A 17,935-nucleotide genomic window follows, 5' to 3' on the forward strand; every position below is an offset into this window, starting at 1 on the left:
AATATTTTTAGAAATGTCTTATATTGTTTTAATTATTTATATGCTAGTTTATTTTGTATGCTTAATATAATAAATGACAAAATATGAAATTCAGAATAATTATTCAGTTAGCAAATTTTTAAAAAGTATAAAATATTAATATAAAACCCGGCCGAAGGCCGGGCAAAAGCAGGCCGAAGTCCCGCAAATGGGGGGTATGGGGGAGGAAGCCCCCCATAAAATTATTTTAGTTGAGCCCCCTGAGATTGTAAAGGCTAGCGACGCCCCTGCAGCCTATACATCAAATGCTATTAAATTAATTTGATAATTATATCATTTAAATTGGTAATTGTTGCCTATGTAGATTATTGATAAATTTATCTTTTAGATTAAATAAGAGAGTTCTTTACTCTCGCTAAGGCATCTCGTATCTCTTATATAATTAAGGAAAAAGACAATATACCACAAGAAATAGAGAAGTTATAAATTTTATATATAGCAATGAAATTTTATTCGGGATAAAATTGTCTATGAAGATGTATCGCTAATTGCACCTCACATTTGCAAAGAATGCCGCTTATTTCCGCTTCAAATAAATAAATATAACTCTTAATGATACGGATATCTCGTTTTGAGAATATTAAAGCACAAATTGAATACTAAATAATTGCCAAGTTTCAAAAGGTAATCTAATTTATTTTCGGTTTTGGCAAAGTGCCAACACTTTCTTATTTTGCTCATAACTCACTAGCCGTTAATTCTGCTGATATGACGTTTAAAGACTCTTAATGTTCAATTAAAGGGCTATACATTGGCATAAGTATCGCTAATTGCACCTCACTTTTTATAAATTCCGCCTATTTCCGCTTCTCAAATAAGCAAATATTACTCGCTTGCGGTTAATGATACGGATATCCCGTTTTGAGAATATTAAAGCACAAATTAAATACTAAATAATTGCCAAGTTTCGAAAGTTATTCTTAATTTTTTTAGGTTTTGGCAAAGTGCTAACACCAATGATATATATAACTATAGATTGACGATCATGCATAAAAAAACGTCCACCTATTGAAATCAGCTGTAGCGCCATTTTGTAGCTTGTACGTTGATCAAATGCCTCAATAATGATAATAATTTTTAAAAATTTAACAATTTTACTAATAATTTTTAATGTAATTATGTAAAATAATCAAATGAATCCTAACCTCAACTGATCTTCAATTAAATTACATGGGTATTCTCTAAAATAAAAAAACTCAACATTTAATCCAATAGTAGTACATAATATCATTAAATTACTTTCACCCAGAAATTATTCAGAAACATAGATTGCTACAACATCACTGAAACAAAAATCACCAAAATTATACCCATACAAAATATTCCATACTTATATCTAATACACCCTCAAATATTCAACCAAATAAGGTCCACTGCCTATATATAATTGCCAAAAAAATCACACAGATTCCTTTGACTCAGTCAAGAAAATACTTCTTTCAATCATAGTTTTAAGTTAATTTATCTATTTGATTAATATTATTATAAAAATAAATTTATTTTTAAACATTCCTCAATTATTTAACCCCCAATCATTTATTAGAATATCTAATTTATTTTATACATATTAATTGCAAATATCAAAATCATTTATATTTTTATATATATTTGTTAATTTTTTTAATAAAATTAGTTTTTATAATTTTATCAAATTCACTTGATGTTTCATTAAAAATCTTATTATCCACTTATTGTTCATTTATGGAATCCTTATTATTAAATATAATAATATTTTATGATTCATATCTTATTAATAAATAAAAATGATGTACTTATATTTATTGTAGTTGCTGGTACTTTTAATTTTAGGTAAGTAATTTATACCTTAAAATAATAATCAAAATTTATACAAAAAAAGAGATCTGTATAGATATAATTAAATAAAATCTACAATACTCTAAAAGTAGATGAAGATTAATTAATTATGTTAAGAAAATAAGATTTTATAAAAAAATATCCTGTCAATTAAAAATTATTTTGGATTATGTGTTCTAGATGAAATAAGTTAAACTATCTTAAAAGATGGGTTGAGAGCTCATCTTACTTAATTTTTATTGTAATAATCATTTATAATTTTTTTTGTTTTAATTATTTCATCTTAATTATAAATGACAAATGAAAACATCTTTTATTTTTTTTTCAATAAAAACATAGTGTAATAATAACATTTTTTGCATGAGTTTAAATTATTATATAAATCATTTAAATAAGGTTTATACAATAAATATATAAAAATATAGAGTACACTTTAAAAAACAAAATGTATTTTTAACAATGTGATGATTCACATTCATATTATCTTTGATTATAAACATTCATCCTTTTTGATTCTATCATCACCTATAAAAAATAAAATATATTTACATTAGCATAGATTATATATAATATCATAATTTTTATAATATGTCTTATATAAGGCCTGTTCTTTATACAATATAATTTTTAAAAAATAAAAGAAGATATAAATATTAATTTACATGACTTATTGATTATTAAATTGTATTGCTTTTGTAAGATTTTGCCTCATACCAGTTCTCATTTCCTGGTTTCTCAAGTCAGCAAAATGAAAAAATCTAATATTTAAATATCTTTAAAAAAATAGTATAAAACTAATAAATGATTACCTTTGAACAATTGATTTTACAAGAATTTGAAAATGGCTGTAACCAATCTCATGTTCATTAATATGTTCAGTAAGATCAATAAAAATATTTGTACCAATTATTGTGGAAAAAACCAACACTTCCATTTTTTTAATAATATTTTTACGTTTAATATCATTTTGATAAGTTCTAAATGAACTTTCACAAATTCGGCATAATATCTATTTTTAAAATTTATGAGCATATTATTTATATTATTATCAATATATGAATCACTGACCATTGCATTAATGCAAACATCACATCGTACCTTTTTTTCTTTAATAAGTTGTTGTACTATATATCCCGAAATATAAGTTGTTACATTATCTAAATATAATGATAATTTTGGGATATGAGGATTTGTTTGGCTAAAATAATAAGATAATGCCTGGGGTATTATTGGATTTGAAATAGTTTTGATAGAATTAAAATCATCGTCATGATTATTTTGAAAATTTGAACATATTAATTGAGTATTATCTAAGGAAATGCAATTTCCTGTAATTGTAGCATCCAATTTTGCCATTAAGGAAATGCGAACAGCAGATCGAACCTGATATGCTGATGGATTATCATTAAATCCACCTCTGCTACGAATACTACAAAAATATAATTCTAGGTGGTCTTGAGAGGTTTTATATGTTAAAAAGAACCTTAAAAAATTGTTATATAATAGCTTTATGAATAACTCTTGTTATAAATTAAATATAATACTTCATTTTTGGGGTTTCCCCAGTTAATAATTCCTTCCCCATTTCCAGGATGCTTTTCATAGAAAGAATTAACCCTTCTACACATGTTTTTTTATTAGACTTATAGACATAAGTTCCATTTGTTAACTTGAGTGATTTTAAAGTTTTAATGCACTTGTCAAAATGATTTTCATAATCTGCAATTGTATTATTATATAAAGGGGCTTTATATCCTTTACCAAGACAATTTCTTGTATTAAGATAATCAAACATTCTATAAGTTATTCATAAATTTATATCATAATTTTTATTTTACTGATCTATCATCAATATAAAATTAATTGTACCATCACAATTATCAAATCCAGGAATCTCCTGATGCTGGGCAAAAAGAAGGCTATTTGCAACAGATGCACTAAAAACTTGAACAGCAAGTTTTACCTTAAAAAATATTTAATAATTATATATTTATTATCAAACTTTCATTTTTTGTTTTTGGAAAGCAATATGTGCTTTGCGCAATTTATTTGCAGCACGTAAACCTTCGCACTCCTGCAATTTGTGTAAATTTTGTATATGCTTCCAATCTATTAACTATAAATACAAAATAAATATTTAACCAAATTTAGCTAGCTACCTCTCCATTTGATTCATTTATTAAAATTTCCTCCTCCGCTAATAGATTTCTAAGTAATTTGAGCATATGACAAACATCTAGTAACATGTATATTTTTTCTGATTCATAAAATTCCAGCTCAATATATGGAATGATATTATCAGGATCCATACTAACACCAAGCAGTTTGCTCATTTTTTTATTAACAGCACAACCATCACATACTATGGCCTTACAGATAACTCCTGTTTCATTTATATTGAACAATGCAACTCTCACTAAATTAGCTAGGATATCTGAATTCATTTGTGAAACTAGAAAATAGGCTATTGGCATTTTCCAGCTGCTATTAAGACATGTAGCCATAAGAAACAGTGCCTTTGTTGCTTCTGGACAAGATTTATCTTCCTTTGTTGATTTTGTCCCATCACCTAAATCAACATAACCATGATATTCTGCTTTGTGGGGGTCATAATCTATTTGTGTTTTAATATGCATTTCATCAAGGCTAAGTACACAATATAACTGCTTTTCTGATTTTTTTTGGTAGCTTTGAATTTGGGTAAATGAAATATAAAGGAAACCTTTATTTAATTTAATTTATTTTTTTTAAAATTATTATAATAAACCTGGCATGATTTCAATCTTGCTACTCCATGCCCTTAATGTGGATTCCGAAGGCATACAAAAGTGTGATTTGAGATATCTGTAAGCCTTAGGTGAATAAAAATGCATAGTCAATGCAAATTGACGGAATTCACTTGTATATATTTTTTTTTGTGGGTTTGAGATGCCTCCACTGTGTATATGTGTTTTAAGGAATATAGCAGATGTCCCTGTAAAGTGCCTGTCTATAATATTTTCGACATCATCTGATAACAAATTTTCATCTTTTAGTGAAGTGATTATTGTTTGTAAATTGATTATTTTATTTTTTCCTCTTTTTGAGCTCCTATAATAAGCATGTGCTCTTTTTTTTAAGCGTTTAATTATAGCCTCTTGGTAAATAATTTTTCTTTTTAATGTTTCATATGTCGCGGAATAATTATGATTATTTGTTATATGTATAATTGGATCTTTTTCATATAATATATCACTTTTTAATGGTGTTTGTATATTTGAATAAACAATCGTTATCTAAAAAGTATATATTTTAAAATATTGTTTTAACTATGTAATGATATTGTTAACATACATCATGAAGTGGCTTAGATATACTAAATATCGATGGAATAGAATCTTCCTTCAATAAAATCTTTCCAGATATAGTTTGAATGAAACAAGTATTTTTAAAATGCCTTCCACAAATAATACTATATTTATTAGGCATAAAATTTTTTCTATTTATAGCATGTAACCATTTTTCCAATAATTCTTTGGATTTTAATGGAAATCTATATTTAAAAATAGGTGAATAATAATGAGTAAAATATAAGATATATTTATGACATTGATACAAAGATAGATAGTATATAACAATCAATATTAATATCAGATCAGTTATTAGTAATATAGTATTGAATCAGTGAAAATTTGTTGATTGGCAGAGCCTCTATTAATATATATATGGTTTACATATTTCTTACAAATATTTAAAAATGAAACTGTATCATAGTAAATATGTATTTTAAAAATGGCTAACTTAATATTTTATCCAGAAAAATATTTAGGCAAAGTTCAAAATAGAAATCTTATCAACTCAAGAGGAAGAAGCATTATTTGTCCTAGCAGTAAAAATGAGAAAACTTTATATTTTTACTAAATAAGGATTTTTTTTCAATGTTTGTAGCTTAATAATGCTTTATGTAATAAATATGTTGCATATAAAAAATAATATATATACTTATGATAAGAAATATGTGTATTAGATTCCATTTTATTTGTTTTATTACAATTATGAACACAGCACACTCCCATTATCTAAATAAAATAATAAATGATAGTGATATTAAAAGATCTGTTTTGCATGTATCCTTAGATGCATTAACATAAGATTTATAAATCCGTGCAGAATTAAGTTAAACTATATTTTAAAAAATTAAAAGGTGGGTTAGTCTTAGATTCATTTTTTAAATATAATCACCTAGTCCACATTCATAAAAAAAGTCTTATGAAAATTTAAGAATAAAAGATACTATAAAATATTATATCATAAATCGAAACCTTTAAAACTAAATTATCGTAGTAGACTTGTTTTCTATATATTAATATTTCTTGCTGACAAATAATGGATAACCAAACTACAAAATGGCGCTACAGCTGATTACAATGTGTGGACACTTTTATAATGCATTGAATGAATGAATCGTCAATCTATAGTTATATATATCATTGGCTAACACTTTATTATTTTGCTCATAACTTGCTAGACGTTAATTCTGCTGATATGCCGTTTAAAGACTCTTAATGTTCAATTAAAGGGCTACACATTGGTATAAGTATCGCTAATTGCACCTCACTTTTTATAAATATATCCGCCTATTTCCGCCTCTCAAATAAATAAATATTACTCGCTTGTGGTTAATGATACGGATATCCCGTTTTGAGAATATTAAAGCACAAATTGAATACTAAATAATTACCAAGTTTCGAAAGTTATTCTTAATTTTTTTCGGTTTGCAAAGTGCCAACACTTTCCTATTTTGCTCATAACTCGCTAGCCGTTAATTCTGCTGATATGCCGTTTAAAGATTCTTAATGTTCAATTAAAGGGCTACACATTAGCACAAGTATCGCTAATTGCACTTCCCATTTACAAAGAATTCCGCTTATTTCCGCTTCTCAAATAAATAAATATTACTCTCTTGTGGTTAATGATACGGATATCCCGTTTTGAGAATATTAAAGCACAAATTGAATACTAAATAATTGCCAAGTTTCGAAAGTTCGGTTTGCAAAGTGCCAACACTTTCTTATTTTGCTCATAACTCACTAGCCGTTAATTCTGCTGATATGCCGTATGTTCGGGCTACACATTAGCATAAGTATCGCTAGTTGCACCTCACATTTACAAAGAATTCCGCTTATTTCCGCTTCTCATATAAATAAATATAACTCGGTTACGGTTAATGATACGGATATCCCGTTTTGAGAATATTAAAGCACAAATTAAATACTAAATAATTGCCAAATTTCGAAAGTTATTCTTAATTTTTTTCGGTTTTGGCAAAATGCCAACACTTTATTATTTTGCTCATAGCTGATATGCCGTTTAAAGATTCTTAATGTTCAATTAATGGGCTACACATTGGCATAAGTATCGCTAATTGCACCTCACTTTTTATAAATAATTCCGCCAATTTCCTCAAATAAGCAAATATTACTCGCTTGGGGTTAATGATACGGATATCTCGTTTTGAGAATATTAAAGCACAAATTGATTACTAAATAATTGCCAAGTTTCGAAAATTATTCTTATTTATATTCGGTTTTGGCAAAGTGCCAACACTTTCTTATTTTGCTCATAACTCACGAACGGTTAATTCTGCTGTTATGCCGTTTAAAGATTCTTGATGTTCAATTAAAGGGCTACACATTGGCATAAGTATCCCTAATTGCACCTCACTTTTTATAAATTATTCCGCCTACTTCACTCTTCTCAGATAAATAAATATTATTCGCTTGCGGTTAATGATACGGATATCCCGTTTTGGGAATATTAAAAAAGCACAAATTGTAAACTAATTAATTGCCAAGTTTCAAAAGGTAATCTAATTTATTTTCGGTTTTGGCAAAGTGCCAACACTTTCTTATTTTGCTCATAACTCACGAACGGTTCATTCTGCTGATGGCCGGATAGAAGTGCAATTAGGTGCAATTAAGGCTCTAAATAATAGCATAATTTTTGTTAATTGCACCTCAAGTCGTTCTGCCAACTTCACGTTTTTTAAATAGGTATAGCTCGGTTACTGTTAGAACAAAATTTTAACATGATTTGTAAGGAAAATCATATAGTAAAAGAATAAAAAAAAATTTTACAAATTTAAATTTATTATTTAATTATATTTATTTAAATTAAGTAACTAGTTAGTTACTTTTGACATACTTTCTAAAAATGTAGCCAGCTACAGTTACGATTTTGTAAATGTAACTAGTTATAAATATTTTTTAGTTAAAGTGTAGCTAGTTAATGGTAACCACTTAATTTGACAAAATTAATGTAGAAATATTCATCTATAAGCTTTTTTTTATCTTCAGCAAAATTTATTTAGTTCTTTCTATTATTCTTCTTAAAAATTTTCAATTATAGATGAGACACACCGATAATCCATTCTTAATTTAAAAGTTATTTGTCACTAAGAGATAAACAAATTTTGACATGATTTGTAAGGAATTTTACGAAATTTATTTTTAAAGATAAGAATACAAAATAAAATATATAGTGTTGTTAAAAGTTACTTTGGCAATGTGACCTAAAGAATATGTTTAATACTATTTGTATATGAATTTTTTATAAGATAAACCTTGATAATATACTGAGCTTAGCAATATTCATTTCGAAATATCAAATAAATTTTTATTCATAAAAAATCCAAATAAACATAGTATAAATAATATACCAATATAAAAAATACAATTATATGATTAAATTTAACATTTAAATTATGGGATAAAGCCCTTAAATAATCCAGTATGGTTCTTGAATAAAAATCTTCAACAATTAGAAAAATCTGGATCTTTCGCGATATTCTTTCTTTGACAACGGTGCCAATAGTCCTAAAGAATATTGTTCCAATATTCAACAATTCAGGCTATCTTCGTCTTTGAGTGGTAAAAATTAAAATGCTAAAATTTATAATATAATATAATTACTAACTCTTTATAAATTTCCAGATCGTTAGATGATGGGAACTTATATGAGACGAAAAACTTTGATGCCAGTCCTCCACTTAATTCTTTGTATTCGGTTCACGAGATAGTGTCAATTCGTAGTAATTCCATAGAGAAATGCTAAATATTGGCGACTTCCTCTCCATCGCTATCATTTTTCCAATCCACGTTACTTCAAAGTATTCTATCAAGTGGGAGAGAATATTTTCTTGATAAAATTTAGAGGCACATAATTCCTCGAATCCATGAATTACATTCTCAATTGGTACATATGCCAGTGACATTAACATTTTTATGTACATAGCAAAATTTGTTTCAGTTTTGTATGCATTGCAAATTAGCGGATTTTTTTGAACCGTGCGCTATATGCACTAAGACATATGAAATAGCCATCCGCGCAAAATTAACTGGTTACTTAATTTTTATATATTTCAATAAATATAATTAAATAATAAATTTAAATTTGTAAATTTTTTTAACATTCTTTTATTATATGATTTAAATCTTAGCCAATGAATTTATATTAATATAAATATTCGATTTAACGTAATTTAATCGATCCGGCTAGCCCTGAATTTACTATCCACTAAAAATAATTGTAACTAATGGCTATTTATATTTAAAAAAAGAAAACTATTAACTGGACTTGTTATATCATCCAAAATTTAACTACTAACTCAACTAGTTGCATTACATTGTCAAAGTAACTTATAACAACACTATCTATTTTATTTTGTACTTATCTTTAAAAATAAATTTCGTGAAATTCCTTATAAATCATGTCAAAATTTTATTCTACCATTAATTCATCTAATAATCGAAAACTCGCTTATACAAGGTAATTTTAATATTTAAAATTATGTTAAATACTCTTTTTTTCCTATGACTATATATAACATTTTTTTATAAAATAATCATATCTTTAAGTAAAATTCTTTATAAAATAGTTCTCTATAAAATACATTCTTTATAAAATCATTCTAAATCATTCTCTATAAAATTATTCTCTATAAAATCATTCTCTATTAAATCATTCTCAATTAAATCATTCTCTATTAAACCATTCTCTATTAAATCATTCTCTATTAAATCATTCTCTATTAAATCATTCTCTGTAAAATCATTCTCTATAAAATTATTCTCTATAAAATCATTCTCTATAAAATAATTCTCTGTAAAATCATTCTCTATATACGACATTCTCTATAATTGTTCTCTCTGTAAAAGTTTCTCTATAATAGTTTTCTCTGTAATGGTTTCTCTGTAATGACGCGATACCGTTATTTTTATATTAAGTTATCTATATTATTTTATATAGATAAGAATAACCATAAATTCTCATATACCTAGGAATCCTATCTTTTCAAAAAAAAGATGATATTCTTTTTTATACATTTATTTTAGGATAAGTCAATAATTATATCTCACAACAGAGAAAGGATCAAATTAAATAATATAAAATTTACATCTATAATTCAAACAAACTAATTTAATTACTTATTTGCTTTCAACTATTCTTATTTGTAAAAAATTAAATTAAAAAATAAAATATATTAAATAGCAATAAATAATAATTAAACAAAAGATAAAACTTTTTTAGAAATGAGAATAGTTAGAGGCAAATGAATAATATAATCATTTTGTTTGAATATTGTTAGAGATGAGAAAATTATTTATAAAATTAAAATAAATAAATTATATTAATTAAAATCGATTTCTACTGATGACCTTTTATAAATATATCGCTTACGACCTTTTATAAAATATATCGCTTATGACCTTTTATAAAATATATCGCGACTTTTACAAAATTATTTTATTTTATTAATTTTATATTCAAATTCATATTATTTTATAAAACTATATAAACTTTAAAATTTAGATATGTTCAACAATGTTTAATTAATTTTTTATAAATAAATTTTTGTGTTCTCATCTTTGCCTGCCACTGTGTCTATTTAACATAGTGGCAGCGGTAAAGGTTCATTAATAAATTTTAAAAATTCTAAATTAAAATTAAATATAAATTTAAGACGCATGGGCACTTGGCAAGCTATAGATGAGAACGTTAAAGATAAAATTATTATTGGATGATATTTTTCAAAAACTAACTATGATGACGAAAATTTAAACCAATCCCTGGCCAAAAATGATTCTTATACGACTTTAAAGCTAACTATGATGACGAAAATCTATACCAACCCCTGGCGAAAAATGATTCTTATACGACTCTAAAGCTAAATATGATGACGAAAATTCAAACCAACCCCCTGGCAAAAAACGATTCTATAAACTCCGATTAATGATGAATTTAACATTCCAATTTGTTATAATAATATAGTACTGATGTGATATTATTTATGACAAGTTATGATATAGTTTATAAATTTCGATAAAGCCAAACTATCCTACCTTACTTTCAAGATTTTCGGGAAAGTTAAGGAAAAATTTAAAATAAATAATTTAAAGTAATTAATTTAAAAAAAATAAATAAAACATTTAAAGTAAATTGAAAATTTAAGTTGATATTCTTAAATTAATGATATTTAAAATAAAGATTTAAAATATATTCGTAATCGTAAATTAATGTTTAAAATGAAAATTAAAATTTGTTAAAAATATATTGGAATATCCATAATAGAAATTAAAGAATAAACTTGATAAAATTTGTGAAAAATATATTGGAATATCCATAATTGAAATTAAAGAACGTAAACTTGATAAATTTTGTGAAAAATATATTGGAATATCCATATTGAAGTTAAAGAATATAAACTTGATAAAATTTGTTAAAAATAAATGGGAATATCCATAATTGAAATTAAAGAATATAAACTTGATAATATTTGTTAAAAATAAATGGGAATATCCATAATTGAAATTAAAAAATATAAACTTGATAAAATTTATTAAAAATAAATGGGAATATTCATAATTGAAATTAAAGAATATAAACTTGATGTAACTAATCTCAAATTGTGACAACTTAATAAACACCACGATGATGCTATTTTGTCTCAAATTAACACGTGGTACGGATAACCAAGACGATGATGATTATACTACTAAAAGTTATTGATGCCACAAATTGACATACAAACAAAACAGTTCAACAACCAATTGAACCGACGACCGCGGTAACTGGACTTCTCAGAGAGAGAGAAATGTTAGAGATAATTATTTAAAATAAAATAAATAAATTATATTAATTCAAATAAGATTAAAATAATTATAATATATGAATACATCGCGATTTCTACTGATGACCTTTTATAAATATATCGCTTATGACCTTTTATAAATATATCGCTTACGACCTTTTATAAAATATATCGCTTATGACCTTTTATAAAATATATCGCGACTTTTACAAACTTATTTTATACAAATTCATATTATTTTATAACACTATATAAACTTTAAAATTTAGACATGTTCAACAATGTTAAATTAATTTTTTATAAATAAATTTTTGTGTTCTCATCTTTGCCTGCCACTGTGTCTATTTAACAGATATAATTATAGATGTAAATTATATATTTTTTAATTTGATCCTTTCTCTGTCTCTGTGAGATTTAATTGAAATTGACTTATCCTAAAATAAATAGATAATAATGTTACATCTTTTTTAAAGATTGAATTCCTAGGTATAAAAAAATTTATATTTTTCATTGCTTATCTATATAAAATAATATAACTAATTTAAAAAATATATAAATAACAGTAAATTATTATGTCACGTAAAATTTGGGTATAAATTTACTCATAAAAATCTAAAATCAAATAAAATGAAAATAATATATTTGTGACTCATGAAAATTTTTGTATTTATTAAGGGTCAATGATAGGTTTGATGGTGCTTAATAGGAAAAATTAATTATCACAGATCTTTTATTGGTGGGATATAATTGAAATAGACTTATACTAAAATAAATGGAAAAATAATTTAGGAAATAAAGTTACCTCTTTTATTGAAAGGATAGGATTATTAAATAAAAGAGAATTTGTATTTTTTTATTGTTATTTGTTGTAAATATTTTTTTTGTTTTTATAGCAAGTCATTTTGAATATTTTTGTTGTCAATATTTTAATCAATATTATTTTTTTTTGTCTATATTATTTCTTTTAATCAATATTATTTGTTTTTATCAATATTTTTTTTATTATTATTTATGTGGGTTATAAAAACCCTGAAAAAGAAGAATTATGATTATTATATTTTTTTTTATTCTATTTTTTTGTGGAAATAAAGTAAATACCAAATTGATACATTAATATATCAATATCTAAGAAATTTCGAAACATATAAAAATATATAAAAATAAGAAATTGGTGCCGTGTTGAACACTAGAACCTGAAAGTTAATTGCGGAGAGATTTACATATATTTTTAAGCGAAAAAAGCGCTAATAAGTTAAAACGGTAAGGCGTTGATAAATTTTCAGATATTGTCAAGCGAAAAAAGCGCTAACACAATAAGTTAAAACGGTAAGGCGTTGATAAATTCTCAGATATTGTCAAAGCGAAAAAAGCGCTAACACAATAAGTTAAAACGGTAAGGCGTTGATAAATTTTCAGATATTGTCAAAGCGGAAAAAGCGCTAACACAATAAGTTAAAACTGTAAGGCGTTGATAAATTTTCAGATATTGTCAAAGCGGAAAAAGCGCTAATACAATAAGTTAAAACGGTAAGGCGTTGATAAATTTTCAGATATTGTCAAAGCGAAAAAAGCGCTAACACAATAAGTTAAAACGGTAAGGCGTTGATAAATTTTCAGATATTGTCAAAGCGGAAAAAGCGCTAACACAATAAGTTAAAACGGTAAGGCGTTGATAAATTTTCAGATATTGTCAAAGCGGAAAAAGCGCTAACACAATAAGTTAAAACGGTAAGGCGTTGATAAATTTTCAGATATTGTCAAAGCGGAAAAAGCGCTAACACAATAAGTTAAAACGGTAAGGCGTTGATAAATTTTCAGATATTGTCAAAGCGGAAAAAGCGCTAATACAATAAGTTAAAACGGTAAGGCGTTGATAAATTTTCAGATATTGTCAAAGCGAAAAAAGCGCTAACACAATAAGTTAAAACGGTAAGGCGTTGATAAATTTTCAGATATTGTCAAAGCGGAAAAAGCGCTAACACAATAAGTTAAAACTGTAAGGCGTTGATAAATTTTCAGATATTGTCAAAGCGGAAAAAGCGCTAATACAATAAGTTAAAACGGTAAGGCGTTGATAAATTTTCAGATATTGTCAAAGCGAAAAAAGCGCTAACACAATAAGTTAAAACGGTAAGGCGTTGATAAATTTTCAGATATTGTCAAAGCGGAAAAAGCGCTAACACAATAAGTTAAAACGGTAAGGCGTTGATAAATTTTCAGATATTGTCAAAGCGGAAAAAGCGCTAACACAATAAGTTAAAACGGTAAGGCGTTGATAAATTTTCAGATATTGTCAAAGCGGAAAAAGCGCTAACATAATAAGTTAAAACGGTAAGGCGTTGATAAATTTTCAGATATTGTCAAAGCGGAAAAAGCGCTAACACAATAAGTTAAAACGGTAAGGCATTGATAAATTTTCAGATATAGTCAAAGCGGAAAAAGCGCTAACACAATAAGTTAAAACGGTAAGGCGTTTAATTTCAGATATTGTCAAAGCGAAAAAAGCGCTAACACAATAAGTTAAAACGGTAAGGCGTTTCAGATATTGTCAAAGCGAAAAAAGCGCTAACACAATAAGTTAAAACGGTAAGGCGTTGATAAATTTTCAGATATTGTCTAAGCGGAAAAAGCGCTAATACAATAAGTTAAAACGGTAAGGCGTTGATAAATTTTCAGATATTGTCAAAGCGAAAAAAGCGCTAACACAATAAGTTAAAACGGTAAGGCGTTGATAAATTTTCAGATATTGTCAAAGCGGAAAAAGCGCTAACACAATAAGTTAAAATGGTAAGGCGTTGATAAATTTTCAGATATTATCAAAGCGGAAAAAGCGCTAACACAATAAGTTAAAACGGAAAGGCGTTGATAAATTCTCAGATATTGTCAAAGCGAAAAAAGCGCTAACACAATAAGTTAAAACGGTAAGGCGTTGATAAATTTTCAGATATTGTCAAAGCGGAAAAAGCGCTAACACAATAAGTTAAAACTGTAAGGCGTTGATAAATTTTCAGATATTGTCAAAGCGGAAAAAGCGCTAATACAATAAGTTAAAACGGTAAGGCGTTGATAAATTTTCAGATATTGTCAAAGCGAAAAAAGCGCTAACACAATAAGTTAAAACGGTAAGGCGTTGATAAATTTTCAGATATTGTCAAAGCGGAAAAAGCGCTAACACAATAAGTTACGGTAAGGCGTTGATAAATTTTCAGATATTGTCAAAGCGGAAAAAGCGCTAACACAATAAGTTAAAACGGTAAGGCGTTGATAAATTTTCAGATATTGTCTAAGCGGAAAAAGCGCTAATACAATAAGTTAAAACGGTAAGGCGTTGATAAATTTTCAGATATTGTCAAAGCGGAAAAAGCGCTAACACAATAAGTTAAAACGGTAAGGCATTGATAAATTTTCAGATATTGTCAAAGCGGAAAAAGCGCTAACACAATAAGTTAAAACGGTAAGGCGTTGATAAATTCTCAGATATTGTCAAAGCGAAAAAAGCGCTAACACAATAAGTTAAAACGGTAAGGCGTTGATAAATTTTCAGATATTTTCAAAGCGGAAAAAGCGCTAACACAATAAGTTAAAACGGTCAGGCGTTGATAAATTTTCAGATATTGTCAAAGCGGAAAAAGCGCTAATACAATAAGTTAAAACGGTAAGGCGTTGATAAATTTTCAGATATTGTCAAAGCGAAAAAAGCGCTAACACAATAAGTTAAAACGGTAAGGCGTTGATAAATTTTCAGATATTGTCAAAGCGGAAAAAGCGCTAACACAATAAGTTAAAACGGTAAGGCGTTGATAAATTTTCAGATATTGTCAAAGCGGAAAAAGCGCTAACACAATAAGTTAAAACGGTAAGGCGTTGATAAATTTTCAGATATTGTCAAAGCGGAAAAAGCGCTAACACAATAAGTTAAAACGGTAAGGCGTTGATAAATTTTCAGATATTGTCAAAGCGGAAAAAGCGCTAACACAATAAGTTAAAACGGTAAGGCATTGATAAATTTTCAGATATTGTCAAAGCGGAAAAAGCGCTAACACAATAAGTTAAAACGGTAAGGCGTTGATAAATTTTCAGATATTGTCAAAGCGGAAAAAGCGCTAACACAATAAGTTAAAATGGTAAGGCGTTGATAAATTTTCAGATATTATCAAAGCGGAAAAAGCGCTAACACAATAAGTTAAAACGGTAAAGCGTTGATAAATTTTCAGATATTGTCAAAGCGGAAAAAGCGCTAACACAATAAGTTAAAACGGTAAGGCGTTGATAAATTTTCAGATATTGTCAAAGCGGAAAAAGCGCTAACACAATAAGTTAAAACGGTAAGGCGTTGATAAATTTTCAGATATTGTCAAAGCGGAAAAAGCGCTAACACAATAAGTTAAAACGGTAAGGCGTTGATAAATTTTCAGATATTGTCAAAGCGGAAAAAGCGCTAACACAATAAGTTAAAACGGTAAGGCGTTGATAAATTTTCAGATATTGTCAAAGCGTAAAAAGCGCTAACACAATAAGTTAAAACGGTAAAGCGTTGATAAATTTTCAGATATTGTCAAAGCGAAAAAAGCGCTAATACAAATGGAAGTGAAGCGAATAACCGCTGTGAGATTTACAAAAATTAGTAAGGCGGAAACGTTAAAACAAATAAAATTGAAGCGAGTAACGGCTGTCAAATTTACAAGAATTAGTAAAGCGAAAAAAGCGCTATTACAAATAAAATTGAAGCGAATAAAACGCTAGATTTGTAAAGATTTTTAAAACTAGTAAAGCGCTGTTACAAAGGAAATTGAAACGAATAAAACGCGGGAGATTCGCAAATATTTTTAAAGCGAGTAAAGCGCTATTTAAAAAAAATATAAAGCGAATAAGTCGCTTGATATTTGCAAATATTATCAGAGCGAGTAAAACTCTATTCCAAAAATTATAACTGTTGTGTGAAATTATTAGTTAAATTGCTGAAATTTAAAACGAATTTTACATTAATTTTCGTGAATTAATTATTTGAAACAGAGTAAACTAAAATATCATACAAAGAATAGTAGTGACATATAAGTTTTAGCCATTATATTTATATATATGTGCTTTATTGGAATATTCACAGTCCTGATCATATCTTATCTCTTAACTCTCCAAGTGATAAAAATTTTTATTATAAAAGTTATAGTTAATTTCTTGTGAATTGATTATGAAAAGTTTGAAATTCATAAAATACTGGGAGATCCAGTATAATATTCTTGGAGCACTTGTCATTTTAATAATATGGATATGTAGTTTAATTTTTGGAAGAAGAATTAGAAGGAGTAGGAATGTAAGGATTAAAGGTCAAACATTGACCATCGAAGGACATAATGGAGAAGAAGATGTGATGGGTAAGGTAACCTGGTTACCTGTACAGGAATTGATCAAAGGATGGACTGATAGTAGCCTAAGAAAGTTGAATTTAAATGATAGGATTGATAACACGCAAAAAAGAGACCGTTATAGAGGGAACAATCAATTGGGGCCATATAGATGGTCAAGAGAAAATTCGCAGGGAAGACGAATGGAAATAAGGCCAGGTTTTAATCCACGGGGAAGAGAAAATCTAATTGTTATAATTGTGGAAAACAGGGCCATATGGTAAGAGATTGCCAAGAAACGAAATGTTTCGAATGTGGAAAATTTGGACATATAGCTCCTTATTGCCCGGGAAAACGTGATAAATTACGTTGTGCGGGTTGTGGACGATTTGGTCATAATAGGGAAGTTTGCAATGTTGCCAATTTCAATACAAGGGGCGGTTTTCCACAGAGAGATATGGCTCAAATTGCTCCAAATGTAAGAATTCTTGAAAGCGGGAAAAATAAGGATATAGAAATATCCAATTTAACGGAGAATAAAAGTTTAAATAATATATGTTTTCGATGCCGCAAGGAAGGACATGTGGCGAGAGAATGTCAGTATTTATGA

General features: G+C 27.1%; 1 protein-coding gene and 1 long non-coding RNA gene across 2 annotated transcripts; one reads left to right on the forward strand and one right to left on the reverse strand.

Annotated features, from left to right (window-relative positions):
• Positions 1 to 5,205: 5,205 nt before the first annotated feature.
• On the reverse strand, positions 5,206 to 6,271 carry LOC135931154 (uncharacterized). The gene is made up of 3 exons (XR_010572958.1): positions 6,156 to 6,271; positions 5,836 to 5,912; positions 5,206 to 5,386 (listed from the first exon to the last, which is right to left on the reverse strand). It is a non-coding gene; the product is annotated as an uncharacterized LOC135931154 (long non-coding RNA).
• An 11,331-nt stretch (positions 6,272 to 17,602) lies between these two features.
• On the forward strand, positions 17,603 to 17,935 carry LOC135924328 (CCHC-type zinc finger nucleic acid binding protein-like). The gene has a single exon (XM_065459388.1). It carries the CDS (start codon positions 17,603 to 17,605, stop codon positions 17,933 to 17,935), a length of 333 nt encoding a protein of 110 aa, XP_065315460.1.

This window comes from Gordionus sp. m RMFG-2023, chromosome 1 (assembly GCF_954871325.1).
Source record: "Gordionus sp. m RMFG-2023 chromosome 1, tfGorSpeb1-WG-v2, whole genome shotgun sequence".
Classification (NCBI taxonomy): Eukaryota; Metazoa; Nematomorpha; class Gordioida; order Chordodea; family Parachordodidae; genus Gordionus; species Gordionus sp. m RMFG-2023.

What these genes read in the sequence shown, in the direction of transcription:
- LOC135924328 (XM_065459388.1), top strand. Translation starts at nt 17,603, where the DNA reads ATGGTAAGAGATTGCCAAGAAACGAAATGTTTCGAATGTGGAAAATTT.